At 39.9% G+C, this 23,852-nt stretch overlaps 1 protein-coding gene across 7 annotated transcripts in view; it reads right to left on the bottom strand.

The window, feature by feature from the left end:
- The window catches only part of BTRC (beta-transducin repeat containing E3 ubiquitin protein ligase), a 120,129-nt gene that overhangs the window by 49,611 nt on the left and 46,666 nt on the right, over positions 1–23,852 (bottom strand). For all 7 annotated transcript variants that reach the window (XM_085064994.1, XM_085064990.1, XM_085064995.1 and 4 more), the window contains 2 exons: positions 22,885–22,962; positions 10,529–10,618 (listed from right to left, as the gene is read on the bottom strand). In XM_085064994.1, the coding sequence (XP_084921120.1) occupies positions 10,529–10,618; positions 22,885–22,962 (168 nt within the window). The remainder of the gene's footprint in view (positions 1–10,528; positions 10,619–22,884; positions 22,963–23,852) is intronic.

The following is a 23,852-nucleotide window of genomic DNA, read 5'->3' as shown; positions in this document are numbered from 1 at the left end:
CTTTTAAGGGGGTTAGAATGAAGACACACTGCCAGTGTACAGGGAGCACAGAAGGGGTAATTTAAAACCCATGTTTTTCCTCCCCCTCACCAAAAACATGCCCAGCATTGTGCAGCTGTGCTGCCAGCTTCATCACTCCCTCCTTCTCCACTCTTGCTAATTAAAAGGTTGATCACAGAACAATGCTCTTCTCATTAATTTCGGCTTTCTGATTGGGCAGGATTCCCACTTGCTCCGCCTGATCTTTTCCACACTGCTGAAGTTAATGTGACAGGAGCCCGAAGATGGATTACCCGCTGCCATATTGCCCATCACCTCCAATCAGCAGCTATCAGGGTAAACTGATTGTTCTAATTTGCTCTCATTATTTTTACAATATCAGGAGAAAATAACGCACACAGCTCACTGTCAAAGCCGTGAAAATCAGCCATTAGTTAAACCCAGACACTGAGTGGCTTTATTAGAAGCACTGCAGTTTATTGATTCAGCTTCGGTAAACTAAGATAATACCTGCCCTCTTTAAACACACTTTTTTAGGTGCACTTATGTAGCAAGAAAATATTTATTAGGATACTTTTGGAAATGCTCGCTGTCTTAGCCTGTTATTTTGATACGCTGACAGACAACAAAGATTAAGAACAATGGAAGCTTGACTTCCACATAAAGAAGGGCAAAATATGCAGCATTATCTGCACGGCAGCCTGCGTGCATGTCTCAGCTACTCTTTTACAGTTTAAATAAAAATCATCTCAGGATTAGTATGACAGGTGAATATGTAAATACACCCCAAAATAACACAAAATACAGTACTACCATAAAGGCAGACATGGGACAGGCATAATTATACGAGCTGTACGTTCAAGGTCAGCAATGTAGTTTTGGGTTTGGGGGGTTTTTTTTTTGGTTTTTTTCGGCTAAGCAAAAGAACCTACGTAGCCCAGCATCAAAATACAGGGACTGAGAGCAGAAGGTTCTAATAAGGAGAACTGCTTTGTATGGCTAGAAACTATTTTTTTCCCCTACATAAAGGCATTGTGCTACCACAGCTTGGGAACAGGATCAGAAATGTCAATCCACACTGAAGTCTCACAGGATCCCAGAGCTAAGAAATGAATAAAGTATTGTTAGCAGTATGAAATCAGGCATTTTTACACCACAGCAGTGTTAAGCAAGCACTGAAAATCCTGGACCTCTGACTGTCTCTGTGCTGTATATAAAGGGACCTACATTATTTTGCCTGCTGCCTATCTGCATTTTAGCAAATGAAAATGCTAAATAATGGGATTAACAGAAATATGATACCTTAAATCTCACTAAACATAAACCTTAAACTGGTGTCTATGATGCTGTAACTGGCAATGTACTCCAAGAGTGACAGGCAGAGCACAGCAGCCTGATTTTACTTTTAAATAATATCTAAATTAGATTAGTTCTTTGTGTAGATCTGCATGAACCAGAGGGGACATTCATCATTGTGCCAAAAAAGTTAAATTCGCTGGGGTATGCTCAAAGTGAATGGTTCTAGACCTACGTTTTATCTCTCAGACACATCATCAAGATGCTGTGCCAATATGCATGAAGCCAGCTAGGAGCTGCAAGAAAGACAACGGGAGAGTAACTGGATAGCAGAAAAGGTTTAATTTTTTCCTTTGTAGATTATGAATTGCTTGGGACAGGATCCGTGGTTTCTCTGTCTTGTAAGCACAGTGCATCCCTTTCAAGACTTGAGCTTCTTTTTTAATATTTAAACGGCTTAAATATAAGAGAGGGTATTCTCCTCCCTCCCCCTCCAACCCAAATGTAATTCTAGTTTCCCCTCCTCCCCCGATGTAATTTTAAATGCTACAATTTTCATTACTGCTTTTTAATATTTTTAAATCCTCATCAGCTAGAGCTTTGCGTTTGGGGGTTGATTTTTCCTCCCTCCTAGAAAAGGCACCTCCTAGCTTTGTTTGGTATTTCTTTTGACCCTTGCTAATGGTGTTCTCTTGGAGGGGCGTGCCATGCTTTTCCCCTTAAAATTCCTGCACTGAAAGACTGCACCACACCACACTCCACAAAACGTGCTGATGGCACAAATTACAAGCCCCCAGCCGAACACTCCAGCCCCCACCATTCGGGCAGATTTATGTGGGCTCTTGCCGACGTTATTACAAGTCAGAGTTTATTGGGAAATTGTTACATTATGCGGAGTGTCTAACAAATTGCTTATGCTGCTATAATTGGATTACAACAGCCGCTTGCTCCCACCGGTAAGATTAGGCAAGTAGGACTCCTGCCGATCTCTGAGCGTTAGCAGTAATTTTATTTGCCTTGCCTCTCTCTTTCCTAACAACATGCCTCTTTCCCTGCCAGCTGTCTGCTGAAAAGGCACAGGCTTGTTCCTTGGCCCTAACAATGCAATTACAGCCCTGCAGATCGCACTGTTTGTGCATTAAGTACAGAGCCAAAACGAGGCGAATTGATCGTTTGACTTTTGGAGGAGCCATGTGATCTCTGCGTGCGGGTGATCCGGCATGCACCAGTGGGCAGTGCTGCAGTGCGCGCCTCGCCATGAACCCGCTCCGCGCTGCCTCCCTCCCTGCCCGCTCCCAGCACCGAAGATGCTGGACACCACCCCACGTTAACCCCCATCAGGCTACAGAAACAGCCTCATTTTTGGGTGCTCTCTTGCTAGGCTGAGCTCAGAACTCGCTCTGCCTTCTGAAATGTGATACTTGGCCGCACCAGTGGCTTCCCTGCAGTGGGCTACCCTAGGAGACTTAACACAGCATTTCATACCATGAGATTTAGCACAAGGATTGGACATATTATCAAACAACTTTTTCAATTCTTATATTTGACAAATACTGAAAATACATCTAGTTAATGTCATGTATTCTGAACCATCTGAGGGTGCTGTCACTGCAGGTGACTACTTAAAAAGCAATGCTTCTCTTCATGTTTGCCACCACTTATCACTAAAGCCATAGATGACTTGGATTCCAAACTGTTTCACATTTCCACCACAAAGGAACTTAAAGTACTTCGTAAATGCAAGTCCAGTTTGGTTCCTAACACATATCCTGGTAAACACTCCTTACAAGCTTAATGTGACAGATCTTGAATGAAGACCTCAGGGCTGTAATTTTTTATGTAGAGTATCCATCACCAAACCAGCAAACACACAAGAAGGAACTACAGCATGTGATACTACACATAATATAGTTGCAGGGGAATTTTGATAAAGAATGCCAGTTCAAGTTCTAAATTTTAAAATATTTCTATTACATCTTCACTGCATGTACACTGAGAGGATTCCAGGATGATCCAATTTAGATGACAGTTCTCCAGAGTTCTCCAGCTCAGCCTCCTGCTCAAAGCAGAGTACATTATGAGGTCAGATCAGGGAGCTCAGAACTTCATTCACTCTGGTCTTGGAAGTCTCCAAGGATAGAGGCTGCAGAGCCTCCACACACAATCTGCTCCAGGTTGACTGTAACCACCACAAGAAAATTCTTCCTTGAAACCAACCAAACCTGAGATGGAGTTTCTAACATCTGTGGGGGGGACCTTCCTGTATTTATTGAACTCAATCTCAAATGTAATGCAATTTGCTTTATCAACATTCCAAGCCATGGGGTCCAAAAATAGAAACATCTCCATCAACTTGAGCAAACTTTGAGAATGATTCTTCATATCAAGATTTTGCCTATCACCTGCCTGACCATCCTTACTGCAGAGCTTTGAGAACTGATCTCTAGAATACACTTAAGAGACCCTCAGCTACAAAGCAATGTATGATTTAGCTTTTATATTGCTATTTCTTCAAAGTCTCTGTTGCATTTAAAAAAACCCCAAGTGTAATTCTTTTTAAATTTGTGGTTTCATTGACATGGAGAGTCATTTTGGGTGGTAAGAGAAGTAGAAATGACAACCACTCCACAATGTTTGCATAACTGAAGACTAAAGAAGCCTGTTTACACATAGTTTAACACTCAAAAGAAACTCTGAACAGCTGAAATGCCTTATAAATAGCTCAGACCCAGAGGAAGTGCAAACGTCTGCATTGTGAATTGTAGATCTTAATTACAGACAATGGCTGGTACAGCAAGTAGCATGGAAAAAAAAAAGTGAAACAGTTGCACTGTTCATGGTTGGCAATAATTCTTCAGGAAAATATTTACTATCAATCAGTTATGAGAAAAGGGACTCTGTGCTCATAAAACAGCACGTTGCTTCTCATACCAGGACCATTTTGCTTCAGCATAATCTGAATTTAAACAGCTTGTTTCCTGCGGATATAATTTTGGAAATAAATAAAACAAGTCTATCAAAATCTGGAGAATGTGTATGGTGGGGTGGAGTGGGGGGAACAAGAATATCACATTTCTTTCTCCGTCATTTGCGAAGAGGTTATTAGACCAAGAAGAAGCTAAAGCATAAAGATTTTCTTGACCTAAAAAAAGAGTCAGAAACTAGCAATTAAGATAAAAGTAGATATACTTCTGTGAAAGGAATATCATCATTAGGACAAAGCTTTTAGATAAACTTCTGATGCCATTTTCTACATTTGCTGTCTGAGAATTCACTTTCAAAGCACCTTTTGCATGTTAAGTACTCCCAGCAATGCCCCTGCAATGCCTGCCAGTCACCCAAGCTTCTTATTACAGAGAGAATATCTCCAACAGAAGGGTAAAATGACATGCTTACATCTCCATCAGCCAGTGGCTGAAGGCAGCATTTATACAGTTTGCAACAAACCCAAAAACTGCTGTCCCTCCCAGAGAAAGATATATCTAAGAAACAGTAGAGGACACTTTAATGAGGGATTTGGGGCTGGAAGCATGTCCACTGACAGCCCCAATGATGGCATCATTACACAGAAGCTTAATACTAAAAGTTAAGCTAACATACTTTATTAAAACAGTAGAACAAGTATCAGGAAACAATGTTGCTAGTCAAATAATATTTGTTCATTATTAAATTGCTTTAATTTCAATCTTGAGGACTGGAAAGGTTTCAAAAGCACAAGAAAACTATGCACAATCTGAAGATATACTGACTCGGTGGTGTATCACAGCAGAACTCTGAGCTGGTTGTGCTATTCATGCAAAGTAAATGCAGACACACTCTCTGGAAAAAAGAGCCATCAATCTGTGACATAAAGGGACTTGAGAGTCCAAGAGGGATGCTCTTCAGATCAATTTGTCCTACTGCCAACTGGAACATCCAGCCTGGAACCCTAAATGCTTCTTTATTAAAGAGTAGTCACAGTTTCTCCTTTAAATTCACATAAAAATTCCAGGCCTAGTGTTATTATTGTGCAGAGTATGTTTGTTCTAAAAATTCAAAAGTGGTGATGCAGAAAGAACTGACAAAAGAAGATTTCAATTACCAGCTACTTCCACCACTCCTTGCTTTAGCTGAATCACCCCTGAGTGTAAAATGTGTATCTATAGCTACATAATAATATGCATCTTTGAAAGGAAATTTCACATGGCATACTGGAAGTGCCAAGGCCTGTTCTGTGTTTCCAGAATTGAGCACAACAGAGCTCTGTCCCCCTGTGCAATACACACAGCTTGCCCAGCAGGCTGAACATCAGTACACGCTTAAGTAGGGCTTGTTAAGTCAAAGAAGTATTACACAGCTTTGCAACAAAAAACTCACAACAAAAATTTCCCAACATTTTTGCAAGAGTATTATTTAGTTCCCTTTTTGGAGAGAAGCAAGAAAAGCCATTATGGGCACAGAGTGAAAAAAACATGCTGAAAATAAATTATATAAACTCTTTCTAGATCCCCATTTCAATACATATCCACCACACATTTAAAAGTATGATGAACAGCAAAGATTCCCTATAAGACAGAAAATGCTTAAAAGACCCTGAGAAGTCTCTTGGTTTGCCAGGACCTTAAAAAGCAAGATCAGTTATCACACGTGAGTAGCAAGCAGTGGCCTGAAGTCTGAAGAAGTCTGATTTTTCAAGGATGGTGTGCGTGACTATATTTTTCTTCTTCCAATTTTACTTCAATCAAGGTAGAGGCAGAGAACCTCTCCCACCTGCTGCTGCTGAGTTCAGAACTAAGTAGAAACCTGGGGATGCTGCATGCCATTTTGAAGGTGTCTCAGTGCTGTTTCTGGCAGGTTTCTATTTCTGCTGTTCCTGCCATAAGGTGCCTGTCTCTGGCACAAGCACGAAAGAATTCAATGTGCAAAATGAAACCGAGAACACTACATTGTGCAGCAGACATAGATGAACTGGAACTGACTGCAGGAGCTAATAAACAGTAAGATGGATCTAATGAATGCAGGAAATGGGTATTGACTGTAGAATTCGGACATCAGTTGTACACTAATCTCTTGTGAAAGAAAAGAGCACTTGGAATCAAAAGGGTATTTCCATGATCCAGGGAAATGCAAAATCTAACAGACTTGAAACAAACAGCAAAACTCAAACCTAACACAGCCCACATTATGAAAGGGTGAAAAGGTAAGACCTCTGCTTGAAAACAGGACTGTATACAATCCATCCAAGCAAAACTTCAACCAAGGAGACTGGAGACACACCAGAGTGCTGCATCTCCTCACCACACATCAAATAGAAAGCATGAAGGTCACCACAGAAAGTGTTCCTGGGTACAGAACAGAAGAGAAACTTGTTTGCACACCCAGGAGCATCAAAAGGATCCTAGAGACATACCAGATGCCAGGGGACTTTTAACTATGTCCCTCTCTAATTGAGGAGGAAGCACACACCAACACCATTATCTGCCTGAAGATACTGGCTTACAAAATATGGAACAAACAATAGGAACAGATGCTCATTTGGCCAGATTTCAATAAGCCTCATTAAAATCAAACACCCTGTCCTTGGAGCTCAGGTTCATGCTACATTTCTACCTTATTTAAGCACCTAGCACCAATTCCTGAGAAAACTGTCCAATTGTGGTTGCACACCAGTAGTATCATTAAAAGAAACCCCTTTGCAGAGATTTTTTGGTTTCTAAAGAGACAAAAAGGAGGAGTACTTAAAGATATGCCTGTGTGTGTACACACACATATAAAAACACAATTAGAGATTGCATTTCCTATTAAAAGACATTAGCTTCAATATACATCAGACTTGCTAATCACTCAAAGGCAATGAGCAAAAAGATGCCAAAAAATAACAAAAACTCTGCAGATGGGAGAGAAATGATGTTACAGATCATACATGTGAAATCTGTGCATCACAATGCATAATTTTTTTAATTTAAGATCCCAGCTCTTCAGTCAAAACATGAACATACTTGAAACAATTTCTACTGCTCCTTATTTGCTTCTACCCAAACTTGTCCAAGTCCAATCAACGGAGTATCAGAGGACAAATACCAGAAAAAAAGGGCTAGGAACAAGACACAGAGACTTATAAGAATATGATATTCAAGCTTTAGTTTAAAATGTCTGAATAAAACTAGTTATTTCATAGGCTTGCAAAAGCCACTGAGCACCTGGATGCGCAGGCAGCATGACACTGAACATAAAACCAGAGAGACAAGGTTTCCTAACAAACACAAACTTCCTTGAGTGATCAAAATACTGTGACCCTATGCTGCTTTCCATTCCTGAAAATATGTATTTATTTCCCCCCCTCTATTTTAGGAAGAATGCCAGTTGTTAGGTTCTGCACTGGATCTCCTGTTCACAAGAGAGTTTAATGGATGGACAGTGCTCTAGTCTGAGAAAAGAAAGCTCAATATTGATATCTATGGCCTCAAGGGTAACTGCATTTCATTCTTTGAACAAACTTTTAGAAATGTCAAGCACAAGATCAGTACATGTCATTAATACAGTCTTAACAGAGCACAATTATCTTTTCTGCAAGTAGGTGCAGAATCAGAAATTTAGTTTTCAGAAAAACCACTGTCTCTTGCAGACTGACTGACACATCTGACAATCAGGTGATAATGCAGACAGTGGCTCCCAGTCAGGGCTGATACCACACTGCAGAATCAAAAAAAGTAAATCATGATTTCCAAAGTAACCCTTTCCGTGTTTCACTGCTAGTTAAAAAAAAAAAAAAAGAAAAACTGAACCCCTACAATATGTTTGGAAAAGTGCTGCAGATAATGAAAACTGCAGCACTTTCCAGTATTAACCTTCGTGACAAAACATTTTGAAATCCAACGCTATAAAATACATCAATCATGGAGGATAAAACTCGCCATGTGCATGTGGCTAGGAGAAGGCCTCTGAACTCCCTAAATCCCATTTAAGCCCTTCACCTAGGGAACATTTAACAGTTGTGCCATTTGCCTATGCTATCACTGAGCCATCTGCATTTAGATAGCTGGATTTATAAATGCTTCAACACTTCTGGAATTTGAAAGACAAGCTTTCTTAGAACCAGCTTCACTTGGTTGGTAGCTGGGAAGGCAAAGGAAATGAGTACAATAGCCATGCCAGCTAGTACCAGAAAAGTCCTTATTTCAAGTTTTTTTATTTTTCATTTTTTTCGAGAAAGATATATACATGTATGATATATATATATGTTGCTGTTGAGTAGCTAGCAGAGTAATGAATGCATCGGTTCTCAGTGGCAAGAAGGAATGACTTTTATTGTTTTGATTTCATCACATTTATAGAGTTCTCAAAAGTCACCCAGATTGGTCAGTCAGAAGCCTTTCCCCAGGCCTGATTGGCCAGGCCTGCACTGCCCAAGTTCTGGGACACTGTTCCAAAAACATCCAAACTTTATCTTTATTTACAAAACACAAGAAAACTTCTCATGGGAAAAACTGTGCTAGCCACATATATATAAACACACATATACGTGCATGTATGTATGCATATATACATGTTTCTATATGGTTTTCCATACATATATATGACGGCAGACTGTCCTAGAGTATATACACATACATACTGCCCTACTGTATTTAGAGACATGATACTTCAAAAACATACACTTTCTTATCTCCAGGGTGATGGTTCAAATTCATCCTCAATAGCATGAAACAAGTCTTGCTGTTCCTGCCTTAAGCCCTACCCACAACTCTCACCATAAACCTGCTGAAAATGTAACTTTACGAGAGCTTATTATTTAGGGCATGAAGATGTTAAAATACATCATGTCATTTAAAAGAGGCACCACTTAAATTAGCTGTTCTTCTTGCACACCCTTGCTCCTTAGTGAGGCGATCAGGTCAAACAGGACACTGTAGAGCACACGGGGTTGAATGGGTTTACTCCCATGTGCTTGCTGTGAGCTGCTTTATGGCATTGGAATGATGCTCTACAACAAGACAACTCAGCCAGAGTTGCTCTGCTTAAGGAGTTTCGCCTACTCTGTATCACAAAGCACCTTAGGAAAGCAGCGTGCAACACCAGTCACATTAAGAATAGGCCAGTATTAAACTTTGCACCAGGACTTTGTAGCAGGACTGGTAGTTTCTCCCAGAAATGCTTCTCCAGTGGAAGGTAACTGGCACGTCAAGCACAGTTTTTGAGTGCTAAGCCAATTGCAAGCACCATGACAAACTTTTATGATAGCCAGTTCCCTGACAAGAGTCAAAAGTAATGGGACATCCAAATTTTCCCAGCAAACCCCAGCAAAGATTTAGCTGGGAAATTATCTTAAAGGTCAATACAAAAGTGGCCCCTGAAGGGACAAGGCACCTTTAACAACCAATCAAAGTATGAAAAAAATGGACTTCAGATGATCAAGGAATAAATAACTGAAAGAGAAAACACATTTTTGTGTGGTCAGGTTTGTGGTGACAGAGGAGCAACAAAATGCCAGCTGGTTTCAGTAACAGATGGCTGCATGCACTGATCTGTCCTGCATGCCCATTCTAAACTTCCTTTCAGTGGAAATACAAAGCTTACACAAGGCTAGACACATCCTTCGTGCAGCCTTTCTGCACATCATCATGGTTCAAATGTCCTTCATTCATAAAGAGCCCAAGCTGTACATTGTTTTACTATAGTTATGGTGAATTCTAAGAAAAGAGGATGGCTACTGGCACCTAATCTTTTCCAATCACATTTACCTCAATTCTCAAGAAACTACTTTTCCGTGACAGGCTAATAAATTCATTTTCTTACCATTCTGACTGTAGTATCTCCCTCCTCCCTTTAAGTGCAGTGCACACAGTATATTAACAGAAAGGTCTTTCTTTTTGTACCTCCCTTCCAGTAGCTGAGAAAGGGAGCCACAATACAAAGAGCTCTCATGCAGTACTTCTAATATGTATCTGGACATTTATCATTTGAAGTTGCCACAGCTAATTACATGGCCAGCGTAGGTCATCCCACTGGAAAAGCCTATTACTTGTATAGCAGAATGAACCCTTCAATCCTACATAGCTCAGGACTCAAGTAATCATTTCCAGCATAGAAAAACAGCAAGTCTGAAGGACACTGAAGGACAAAAAAGCTTACCCAAAATAATTTCTGTTTAAATATTTTTTCCTAACTGTAATATTTAACAAGAACTTTTCTTTGACTAACAATGAACGATTTTCTAAAAACCTCTCAAAACCAAAGCCATTCTCTTACTTACTTTGGCCACACAATTTTCAGTCTTCATAGCAGTGCTTCCTAGACATACTGTTTCCTGGTTTAAGCACAGTCTGGCACAGCTGTTGTAGGTCTGCAGAAAGATTAAAATGGTTATGAATAGAAGAACACGATTTTCTTTCAGGCACCACATTTTTGGCACAGGAACCTACACTAACTCTACTACATTTCCTTTTTCTAAGATGTAAATGTTTCAAACCAAAATAAACTAGTTTATAGCAAAAGTCTATGTTGAGGGCATGCATGTCCTCTGAGAAGCTATGTACAATTTTACAGTACTAAAATACAAAAAAAGAAGATTTTTCTTCACTGTTCCTTTGAAAATGAAAAAAGAAAATCTTGTCCTAGTTGCTCGTTCTTTCACAAAATCCTGCATAACTGAACTAAAGTAAGGTGATTTCTACACACTAGTTATCACAGCGTATGTCAAATGTGAATAAACATCTGACTTTGTCAGCTAAAATACATGGAGACAGTACAAAGGTTATAATCAGAAGGGAGCAACCACATTTTATTGTTGTATTTAATCTTCACATTTTTGGAAAACTTTTTTCTAATTTTTAAAGCAGAATGTCTTTTTTCTTTAATGCTGTCGTGCCCAAGTGACTCCCTGCTGGGGCTGCAGACTTCAGAATCTTTGCAGAACACATCACTCGTAGTCTCTCCCCCTTTTAAGGGAAGTGTGTGAACAATACTTATGAAGTGGGCTTAAAATTACAGTTTGGTTGACTTGGCTGTTTAAACTAATATGCCTGAAGAACTCAGGAATTTCTAATGGAGGCTCTTCCCCTCACCCCCAACACGTTTGCACCTAAGAGCTTCAGTATGGGATTAATACACCTGCCACCACTTACAGAAAAATGCTCCCATGCAAAAGTGGTAGCTCAAAAGCAAGCACAGACTTGCTTTGTTGCAAGAGTAGTAAGAGGACCACAGAGAAGATGTTGCTACCTCAAATAGTTGCATGGGGAAAACCCAAAAAGATACTGAAAAAGAATTAAATTACACTTGTTACAAAGACATTTTCAAGAGCACTAAGTAAAATATACTAACATTCACAATATTTTTAAGACTGCCTTAATGAAACCACACACAAAGACTTGTAGTGTGCTGCCTGTCAGTTTTCTCCCTGTAATACTCACTAGCAAGCTCTGGAGATCTTTTTTTCAGGGCTTGCTATGTTTTTTATTTGTTTTATTTGAACCTAGTTCAACCCCAAACCAGCTATAGGTTATAAAACCGGTGGACAACTGGCATGATAAGGGCTCCTAAACCTCTCCCTCTGGCCCAAAGCTACGTAACTAGAGCCAGATTCCCTCAGTGCCAAGCACCAAGAAATTACCACCCCCTTTTGCCCCTCTGCCAAGGGCCTGACTCTGCGCAAGATGTCAGCAGCAACACAAAAACCAGCAGAGGAGCACATGGAAAGGGTGTCAGAGGCAAGAATGCAGAGAGATTAAAAGGGGGTTACACTGAGGGATAGGAGATGCGTCCACAAAGTCAGCGTTCCCAACAGCCCCAGCTCAGGTAAGCACCAACTGATGGGAATTGAGTGTTCACAATCAGTTTATAATATGCACCTAATGATCCTCATGAAGCATTCCTTACTGAGCTCCACAAGAAATAGGTATACTGGCTCAGACGGATCTGTACAAGATCAGTATAGTACAGACATTCTAGGAGAAACTTAGGAAATCACAGTCCTTTTCACCTTACCTATTTTATACAGCCCTTTAAAGCTCACCATGAAATAGAAACTAAAGAGCACAGATGCCCTGTCTTCTCCATTGCTTTAGCAGTTCATGTTTTATTTCTCAGTGAACTCTCTAACCAGAAAACAACCAGTGACAGACAGGAATGCAGAATATTCTGGCTCCAGCAGTTCTCCTTACATGTCACAACATTGATATCTGCTTTGACTAGCTGCCAGCAAGCAATTTCTGACTCTGGATCCAGAAGGGGAAACTGAAAAATTCAAACACACGTATTCTTTCAAGGTGCCGTGCAGATGAACAAAGTGCATCTTTCAGCAGGAGAGGCTCAGATTCAACCTGGATTAAGCCACAAGCAAGCAGAAGTCTGATTGCCTCTTGCAAATATTTGCCAACATCATAAAACCATCATCCTGGTATGCACAGAACTTGCTCCTCTGAAGAAAGATCAGAATGGTATAAACTATTATAAATTGGGGCTTAGATATAGCAGCCCAACTGATAGACTAAAAGTTGACACCATCTGGTTTGCACTGACATTCAGACAATACCATGCAAACTTCATTTTAAAGGCATAGTATTAGCTAAATTCAACCAGATTGTGAAGGTGAAAAACCATGAAGAACCATTTTTACATTTGTGTAATTTAATCTATTTATTGTAAATCTGTGATCTCTTTCATTTGCAATTTAATTCCTAGAATTCCAGATGCAGTATTTCTGCACAACTTGTCTGCTACATACTGTAAATTTTATGAGGAGCCCTGACTTGAGGAAAGCTACTCCTAAACTCCACTTGGCAGATCAAAACCTCAGCCTCAAAAACATTTACTGAAAAGCAACAAGGAAATCTGTGGCACTGTGAACTGAACCATGAACTCAGATCTTGTCAGTCTTTTTCCTCCCAAGACAGGTATGCACAAACCTTGGTTGCATGCCAGCTTTTTAAAAGCTGGGATTACAACAGGCTTTCTCTCAAGTTTACAAATAGGAAAGAGTAGACAATCTAAATACAAAATGTGAATTACTAAATCCTAAACCTAAAGACGCCAGCATTTTCTGAGAATGAAAAAAGCTCACTATACACTGTTCAAAAGTTATGTGCATGTCAGAATGCAGATACAAATAATTATTCCAGTGTATTGCCTCATTTTATTACTTTCATCTGCATATTACATATCTCAGCGAGAACAGCACCAACTGAACTTCCAGTATAACTTGTTCATCGAATCTCACAATACCAGGACTACTGACATTTGACAGAGCTAGTATAGTATAAATTTAAGGAAGATAAAATGAAACACTTCTTCATACAGCTGGCAGTGAACTTCTGGAGCTTGCTGCCCCAAGACATCATGCAGAGAAACAACATCAGAAGTGGAAAAAGAGACTAAAACTCAAGGACAGCAGCTCCATGCTGCAGTAGATGCTGCAGGAACAGGAGGGCAATGGAGTACCAAAAGAGGCCAGACTTGTTTGCTCTCATTCATCAGCATCTTCCACTGACAGTGCTGGAGTTGGCAGTGGATGAGCAGACTATGGGTCTAACTGACCTGGGCATTCCCATGCTACCAATACCTCTCTGCCCTTTGATAACATGCCAAGGAATTCCTTTTTTACAACCTTTTCAGCCACAGAAGGAGAGAAGAACCTGCTTTTACTGTGAGAGCCAACTTCTACACAGTAATTTTATTACATAAGGATTTATGTATGTGCCAAATTGCCAGACGAGCATTCAGTCCTTCAGCAGCTCTTTGTTTCTCAATAGAAATAAAAGGGAAAAAGAGAAAATTAAAAGGAGTATATATCGTGGATTCAGCACATCAGGATGCATATTTGAAAATAAAACATAAAGTGCTCTTCAGCTCAACATACATTACTGTCTTTGCAAAGTTACAAAGCTCTTACTTTTACATTCTTGCAGAAGAATGCATTATTAGCCCTGTGGGATAAATAAAGAGGGCAAAGAAGATTCACATGCATGTTCTACAATATCTTTTAAAGGGCTGAAAGCAAAACGCAGAAAACCTCCCGTGAAGTCCAGGGGAAAAAGAGGTAATGTCACTCTACTTAATAGGTCTTAATGGAAATGTATTCACAATGTTGCAAACAAGCTGCACCTGGCTCACAAGGCGAAGTCATAAGAAAGTACAATAGGCAGTACAATATGGTAGTCTCCTAATGCTTGTTTTTGCAGGCAGCAGTTACTGGCTACTGAGAGACACAAAATGGCTGCTGAACATGGAGATTTGGTTTCATCTGATATTGTTTGTACACTGATAGTTACTAGTGAATAGATCCAGTGAAGACTAGTGAATTCTGAAAGCAGAATTAATTCATACCAAGTAATAATGTGGAGCCCTTCATGTTAGGTGAAACAATTGATGGTGTGTAATGCTACACTGCAACTTAAGAGTTCCTCCTTTCATTTGTTCCAATGCCCATGGGAACATTGACTTACCTGGAAGAAAAGCAGGAAAATCAAAGCCTCAGAAAAGGAGATTTCTCAAGTTCATCTTTAAAGTTTGACCCTTTTCCATATCTCATCTAATCTGCACCAAAACTGTTCAAGTTTCTCCTCACCTTTCATCAAAATAAGAGGTTTCTTCATCAAGGAAAAGTATTCTGAAATGGTAGCCTGGTTCAACGCCACAGGCAGATAGCTTTGCGTTGGAGTGCTTTAATATGTTTTTATATTGCATATAAAGCATGCAAACATAAACCAGTTTGTTGAAAACTACCCTCTTTGTGGAAGCTGGCTGTAATTCTGAACAAGTTTTCAATTTTCACACTGCTGCTAGGGTAAAACATTTTAAAGAGTTTAATTTTTACAGTGGCTTCAATGACACGAGATTATCTAACAAAGTAATGGTTAATCAATAGAGGGTTTAGTTGTCAGGTGAAACATATAACACACTAAAAGGGATTGATTGCAAGACTCCTCCTTATTTACTGAGAGGTATATATTTAAAATGACACAAACTTGTTACCAAGCTGCATTCCTTTAACCTTGCAAAAGCCGTTTGAGAAGAGTGTTAAGCAGTCCTATAGCCAAACAAGCTCTAATGAAAGAAAAAAACAAACCTACAAATATATGGGAGCACCAAATCATGTCAGAGGCAGGGGAACCACAAAGCTGTATTCACTGTCAGCCAAAGGCTTAAAATGCCACAGAGGCACTAGACTATGGTTCACTGAAGATAGAGCTGTATCTGATCTCATTCTGTAAGTGTCTTTGGTTACATTTTTCTTTTTAAAGAAAGTATGATCTTGCTCTTTGACACAAACACATAAACATTTCTACTCTTGTCTGTGCAGCTCTGGATGTATGCTGAGTGCCAACCTGAAGCCTCGAACCCCAGGCAGAACTCCATGTGTGTGCAGCTTTTCTTCCAACTGAAATCCATTTCTTAGGTCATTCATTCCAAGAATCCCCAGTCCCTGAACAAAGCTCCACTTTTTAATAGAAGCTGCAACCCAGGAGTTCAATAAGATTTCCCCCCCAATAGTTAGTAATTACATGATTTATCAGAGAAAGATAACACTAATAAAAACACAGCAAAAAGACAAAACCCATACGCTCCCTTCAAGTCATTTTCAGGGAAAAGATTATTAAACTGTTCTTTTTGAACAAGGGCTTTTGTAGCTAAGCACGAATTGCCAAATGGTTAGAAAAAAGTTATTAGACTCCGAAGAATTCAGCAGAAGTGGGAAGTTATATAAACAAATCACTCCAGCAGGTTTGGAAAGATCGTTTTCATCTTATTTAGAGTCTTAGGAGACTTGCATTAATTACCCTTTAAAGGTCTTTCACATGGACTATTTAAAATAAATGCAATTTATTTATTTATTTCAAATGAGGCGCATCTTCTGAAAGAATTAAGTAATCTTAACAAATTTAAAAACGTTTTTATAAACAGGTAATTAAAAAGAAGACTAGAATTAAGTCAAGCTGTAAGACATTACCCAGGATCCGCCTCGACTATTTTCTTAAGATGAAATTTTTGTTATAGCTAGCCCAGCCTTGGGAAGGATAGTCTCCACAGAAGTCATAAGACAAAATAAAGACTAGCCAAACAAAAAACTAGATCATTTACAGGATTTTCCCTAAAGCACAGTTTGTCATATTGCAATTACACCTTGCCGACTGTGAAAGCCTGAGTCCTTAATATTGCCACTAGAGGGAAGACGTGTCTTAACACATGGCAGTGGTAGTTGGGGAGTGGGTTTTCTTGAGCAATTACCATAACAAAGCTCCCTTGGCTGTGTGTACCTTCTAATTACCCAGTACAATTAAAATGACTTACCTAAAACAAACATGGAAAAAAAAGGCCCCTAAAACAAAAAACCTCAAGACAATGCAAACAAAAAGCCCTAGTCCAATATGCTTGTTACCTGAAATTACATTAAAGATGAAGATCTTTTTTAACTCATCCATCAATGCACAAGGGGGGGAAACACAAAAAGGAGCATGTCACAATGCCCAACACCACGGGGCTGTTCAGCTACGTAAAAGCATTAAAACAAACAGAAACAAAGAGCAAGGCAAACTAGATCTCTTGTTAAAGAAGAGGAAAAAAAAAAGAAAAAGGAAATGTCGTGGTATTTAGCCATCTGGTAGCTGCTTGAAAACAAATTGTCCTCAAAAGAGCAGAAATACAGTATGTCTTCTTGCAGTTCACTGGCTTATGAATCAGACTACTTTTTCTACTTTTTTTTTTTAAATACAGGCATGGTAATGTTAGACTTCTGTGCCGCTGCTCTCACTTCCCTCTTGTCCCACTGTGCAGACATAACCATGGTCATCCCAATCAGACCCGGTTATTCTAACTCAGATGCATTATTCTCAGTCTTTAAGGATATATCTTGTTGGGCCCATTGTTCAAAACCCCTCAGGATTTTTTTTCCCTAACAGCTAGTTGCTGATTTTTAAACCCTTAAATCTTTCATTTTATAAGGCACATCATTAAGGGAAGATGGCAGCCAAGTGATTTTTCTTTCCATTGACAATTTGTGACATTTTTCCAGCAGCGTGCAAGGTGTTGAAAACCTGGCAGCTGTTACCTCCCGGGATGAAGATCCTTTTTTATCCTCCCTTGACAGTTTAACTCAATGGGTCAGCACCTTTAAAGACTGCAAAGTACCACTGAAGTGGATGGAGGCTTGAATTACTGCTCCCTCCCTAATCAATGTAAACCCTCACTGCAGGTGAAACTCTTCATCTATAGAGGTGCATGGGGGAGGAAAATGTAATGCCCTGAGCCAGATGGTTTTCATCTTGTTTTTTAAAGAATAAAGGAACAAGCTAACAAGGGGACAGCCACTTTTGTTAGCTTCTTGGCCTCTCTCATGGCTTTGGATCCCCAGGGTTCCAGCCACACAAGAGAAAGAATACAGAAAAACATAAACACTTAAAGAAATATAACTAGGGGGCTGGCAACATGCTGCTTTCAAAGAGCTGGGAGCCCTGTTCAGCACTTTATTTATCACTGCCCACGTTCTTCGGATGGTAAGTGGACATGGACACAAAGGGCAGGGGGGAGCAGACAACACTTGCAATTTACTCAATTACAGAGGAATGCAGCAATGCGGTGGGGTGACAGATTCCTATTAGCACTAATGCTGAAAGAGCCCAGTGGCCTTTCCGCCACAAGGCAGCATTCCCATTGTAACTTAGACTCCAGCACATCCCGCTTTGGCTAGCTTTTTAACACGCATTAAATGTCACAAAGGAATGGAAATTATTTTGTTGTTGTTGTTGTTTGAGAATAATGAGGAAAAAAATTAAAAAGAAACAATAGTCTTGCAAGTAAGATGAAGGGTGCAGTTTTAAAAAGCCCCCAATTTCAGGGGGCTTTTCCACCAACAACTCCTTACTAGCAAGCATTAATTGTGTAAAAGATGAGCTAACCAGGATAACTTTACAGACAAGGACTGTGCTGCCCTGGCCAGCTATCCAACAGAAGGCAAATTTGAACTGCAGCATCTTCCCCAAAGAGATGGAGAGAGCTGAAGGACCCTCTCTTCCTCCACACCATGCAACCATCCTCACCACTAAAAAAGAGGGCTTCAATCTTGCATGGCAGAAACACTTTTGCAGAGGAGAAATATGCCTGGAGAGGAGTCCTACGTAGCGGGACAAGGCTGCCAGCAGAAAGGAAACTGCTAACAGTTTCCTGCTGGTTTTCCCTTTGCTCTACCTTCTTCAGCTGCTTTCTGCGTCTCACGGTTTGTTTGAATATTGCCTTTAAAGTCTTAAGATCAGACTGTGCCTATTTTAACTATGAAATAGCGCCCAGAGCATGTTTTAGGTGCTACATGTAATTTTAGAAAATTATCTCAAATCTGTAAGAGTGAATTGAGGCAATACTCTGTGCCAAAACCATAAGAGGGAGAACTCTTGAAAATGCTAAGGGGCTTGTCTGAATGGGGTAACAGACAGGGATTTTTTCCCCTGGACTTCCATCTGGAAGCTTGCAGAAAGACAGCAGAGTCCAATGTGAGGTTTGCAGGAGGTACACTGTGGCAGCCTCGCTGCTGCCAGCTTTTCCCCACAAGGCACCTTCGCCCACAGATGAACCACAGCAGCAAAAGGCACTTCATTATTGCGGCACTGAAGAGAAGAGAGGGAGGATTTTAAACAACCTGCATTGTGCCCGTCTTCTTTAAAAACCAGTGGGGTAATCAAGTTCAGGGCAGCCCCGGACAGCTGCCCTGTGACCTATTCATGTTGACCCCCACTATTCATCACTTTCCTTAGGACTATGAGGGCAAGCTCCCGGGGAGTGACCACCACAATAGACAGATACGAGCCAACAATAATACGGTTCCTGCAAAAAAACCAGATGGCACTGCAATAAATTTACAAATCTGCATTCATGGCTCTGTTAAAAACACCCAGAAGCTAAAAGGCTGGAGGGGCCCCCAGAGAGCTTCCCCTTCCCAGTTTCTAAAGGCCGGCTCTCTCCCCAAGACTATTGAGCTCATGTTCTTCATAAATGAAGGATGGAGACTGAGCCCTTAAAATAACAAATGGCTGACCTAATCAATCTAGCGTTTGGGTCTAACACTAAATGATAGACACTGAAAACTAATTACGTTTTTTGGCAAGGAAGCTGAATTAAAATGGAAACACACAGGTTAAAAACGCACTGAAGCATTTGTGAGTCCCTTTGAAAGGGCAGCACACACACACACACGCTCACATGCAGGGCTCGAAACAGGAACCTGATTCAATAACTCATGCATTTATTTTTAAAATGAATCAGATTAGTCCCATGTGTGACCTGCCGGTCCATCTGTATGAGCTGGACTTAATGGGCACTCTTCTCACGCTTACTTCAGTTTGAAGTATGAGAGAGATAAATTTAGTTTAATTTTCAACAGATCAAGCTATCCATTTTCCAAATGGACCATCTGGATCAGCCTATTAAAATTAATTTATAACTTTGCAGTGTGAAAATTCGTTTGTTAGCTTAAATAAAGTTGCCAAAAACTTTTGCCACTTGCCATTGTTTTTTTCTGGTCTGTTTTCATACTATGATTTTCAGTTTATCCCTTCAAAATTTAATTTTGTCAGATCAAGCACTCAACAAAAACTGAACGTCTGCATCCATATTCTGAAGTCTGTCACAGCTTAGATCTTTTCAGTGTTCGAGCTAACAGTATCAAATTCATTGTCTTTTTCTGTTTCCCAGTACTAATCTCCATGTTTCTTCTGCCTTGCTGCCCCCACATGCACCCAAAGGTGGCCGTGCCTTCCATTTTCAGCACTTCAAGGACACAGCCCCACTTGTTGAGACTTCTGAAGACACCCTTCTCCATAAACCATTTTAATCAACAGCACAATGACATTTCTCCTATTATGAGTTCCATAGCACTGAGCAATGGGTGTCCTCAGCCCCTGCATACAACTTCAGATGCTTAAGTAAGCATTACACCTCCTTAATACCTTCTGGTATGTCTGTCCCACAAACCCACCTGAGAAAGTATTTATGGGTAAAGCTGCATAACAGCACTGCAAACAAGGCAAGGAAAAGAAATGCATCTTTACTTTAACTTGTTAGCAGATGAACATGTCAAGACATCATACTTCCCCTGAAGTGGTCTGATGCATCTCATTAATTTTCTAAGACTAATCAAAAAGTACTAAATATGTGGATACTTTCACTGGAAAGACCATTTAAATAAACAGACTTCCACCCACATACACTGAATCTCTCTGTGCATGTAGGTCCATGTTCCCCAATGATGAAATATTAAGGGAGTCTTAAGGAAGGAACAAAAAATACAAAACCGTTCACACAATATTTACCAAGTTAGCATCTTTCCACTAAAATGCAAGACATTTTTTTTGTGTATTACTGCTTTGACAGCATTTGCAAGTCACATATTTTTGAATCTACAAAGTATGGATAGAAGTAAGACATGGCAGCCACTCTGCATACCTTCCTATAGGAGATGCAGATGCACATGGCTAAATATGTGTCTGACTTCTGGAACAAGAGCTGGAAAACTCCCCACTGCTCCTGTCCATTGTTAATAGAGAATAGAAGGAATATGAGCTTTCAGAATGCTTAGACAGCTTTATTTATGTCTATGTAAAGAACCTGAATCCCTTCCACAACAGGCAAAAAATCATGGACAACTACCTCCTATGATCTAGCCAAGAGGGCACTTGCTTTAAGACTAAGACTACATCTTGAATTTATCTACAAAGACTGTTCTCAACACAAAAGGCCCTAGAGAGCAACGAGAAGACCCAAGGATTTTGTCCAGCATCTGTCACTGTAAAGACTGGACACAAAGATGGGGACTGATAAAACACCTCAACAATATTGTGCAACACAGCTAACCATATTCAATGTAAACAATATCCATTGAATTATTTCCGATAAGAAATCCTGGGACACTACAAGTGGTTTTTCAGTTATATTCCTGGTATCTACTTGTTTAGGGTGAATTGCAGGCCTGTGGGAAAAGACAGCTTTCCCTGGACACTAAGAATACTTCCGCAGATTGAAATAGAAGGGAAACACAATTCAAGAAACTGTACCTTCCTCATCTGCATAATACAGCTTGTAAATATCTGTTTCCTCAATCAATAATCATGAGGAAGGACTCAGTGTGATGAGAAGACACATAAAACAAGTGATTCATTATCCTTTTTAATCAACATCTCTTACTATGTATCTTTTCTTGGAGAAGAGACATATGCCTCTTCTTGCTGAACCTGAAGGTTTGCCATTGATAATATAATTCTAAGATTAAAAAGTTCTGACTTTCTGGCATGCTGGGGACCTTGTTCCCTGTCCTAAGGATTCACAGTAGGAACCTAGTAGCTTTGCCCTCTTCCACCAGCTCGTTTGTTGTTGAATGCCAGAAACAGTTTAAGTTTCATCTAACATATTCAATCAGTTCTGCAAGGTAATCTTTCTCAGCTATAAATGGGACCTCAGCCATTATGTCAGTATATTGCTTCATGTCTGAAAGACTTATATGGACTACATCTGTTAGCTGAACCTGTCTTAGCCACATGTATGTAGTCCTTCACATAGAACCTCCTCCCACAAAATCAAACACTCCTAATACAATGCATTATTAAAATACACACAAAAAAACCCCCAAACAACAAACCATGCAAAACCAACAACTCTGGTACAAGTGCACTGTATAAAAAAGACACTTCTTCCTTTACTATGGTTCTGACCCACAACTTCTCCTGGAAATAGGATATGTGGGGAAGGGTTTTGCCATCCTATTCATCTGCCTGAGACTCCTGCTCCCGTGACTGAGATGCAGAAGGAAATGTAACAATTCCTCAGCCATGGCCATGTGTGGCCGAGGGTATCCATTTAAGTCACATTCACCAATGGTTTCACTCTGATACACCAGGCAGCAACCTCAGGTAGCTAAGGCATGGACATAATTTTGCTTCTGCTGAAGGCTGCAGTGGGGAGAAAAACCAAGGTGAAAATGCATCGGAAATCACTAAACCCAATTTGAATTTCCCAGAAAGCACATGCCAGACTCCCTTTGTTGGCCATGGGGATTTAAAAAAGAAATTATTTTGAATTGGTAAGAAATTTGCTTTTCTGTATATAAAGGACAAAGAAATAATGTTTTATTAGACCATCCTTTCTCCTTTTTACCCATTAGTAATTTATATGAATGTAAAAGAAACAAGAACAGGTCATTTTTTAGGTTATTAACCTAGGTATCACCTCCAAGAAAATTTATCTCCGAGGGCAATAAAAAGCTTAATTGTTGTAGAACAACAATTGAGAGTCTTGATCTGAGGCAAGGCAAAACATACTATAAACAAGACAGGACCAATTACAGAAGAAAAGGCTGAAGAGGTCTTGATGAACACCAAATGGAGAAAGGTAAAACTAGAGTCACAGCTGACTGAACTATACTGAAGCATATATTTCTTCAGAGTCACCAAACTCCCCTGAAAGCTAAATCTCTAGGTCTGATTTTCCTGGGTACAACATGATTTGCTCAGACTTCAAAGAAGAAAAGAAAAGATTTCCATGAGCACAAGCCAGACTTCAGCTTCCAGAAGCATTTAAGAATTCAAACAGCTAGAAAGTTTTATCGCATTTTTAAAGAGACTGATCACATACCTGTCTAAGTGAATTCTTCTCAGGAATGATCTTCCTAGGGGGCTCATCATTATTACAGTCTTCTCTCTCAGAGGAATTCTGTGAAAGAAAGTAAGCTTTAATTCAGTTCTTATCCCTAATATAACTCTGTGAGGAGAAAAGAAACAGAATATTTTTCTTACATAGGCTCTAGTATTTCACACATACACATACTGGAGGCTAACTTGTACTTTTATGCCAAACAGCTAGTTATGGCAGAGAAAGAATTTCTCCTCCTCAACATAACAAAGCACCACTGTGCAGATATCTATGGAAGAAGCCTATACTTTAGGAATTTACTCTGAAACTACCAATAACAGCCACTTCAAAAAGCTGAAATGGTGGTTGAATCAGCAAGGCAACACTGGTGCTCCTGAACACCCCAGAATAACCATTCAAAACAGTGGAACCTGCTGAAAAAAAGAGGTTGTTAATGGGTGCAACTGCTGTTCTCCACACCCCAATGTTTTCAATCTGCCTATCAATTATTAATTGCACTGAGTTTGTTTAGATGCCTAAAATCATAGAGAAATTATGATGGAGCTAAATTCTTGTAAAAGAGGTTGTTAGGAGATCCTTCCACAAAAATTCCAAATATCGTGTCCTGCTAATATCATTATTAAAACCAATTATTATGTGGTTTAAAGACAAACTATAGTTGTATCAGGACATGAATAGTCTCTTGCAAATGCTTGGTTAAAAACTGCTGGATATAGTGGGGAGAATCCTGACCTCACTGCCAAAGTCAGCCACTCTGGAAGACAGCATTCCTTCGCACAGGTTCAGTTACTGCACTGGAGGAGAAATGACATCCAGCTTTGGGGGAATCCCACACACACATCTAAAATCAGTTTGATCACCAGAGTATTCATAGCCTTAGGCCACATTCAGTAGTGAGCAACTAAACAGGTTTTAAAGAGATACAGAAAAACTGCCTAGGGAGAGCTCTG

This window comes from Lichenostomus cassidix, chromosome 6, assembly GCF_008360975.1.
Source record: "Lichenostomus cassidix isolate B80296 chromosome 6, HeHo_3.0, whole genome shotgun sequence".
NCBI classification, from domain to species: Eukaryota; Metazoa; Chordata; class Aves; order Passeriformes; family Meliphagidae; genus Lichenostomus; species Lichenostomus cassidix.
The sequence above is the reverse complement of the archived record's forward strand: the minus strand, read 5'-3'. Positions and strand labels throughout refer to the sequence as shown.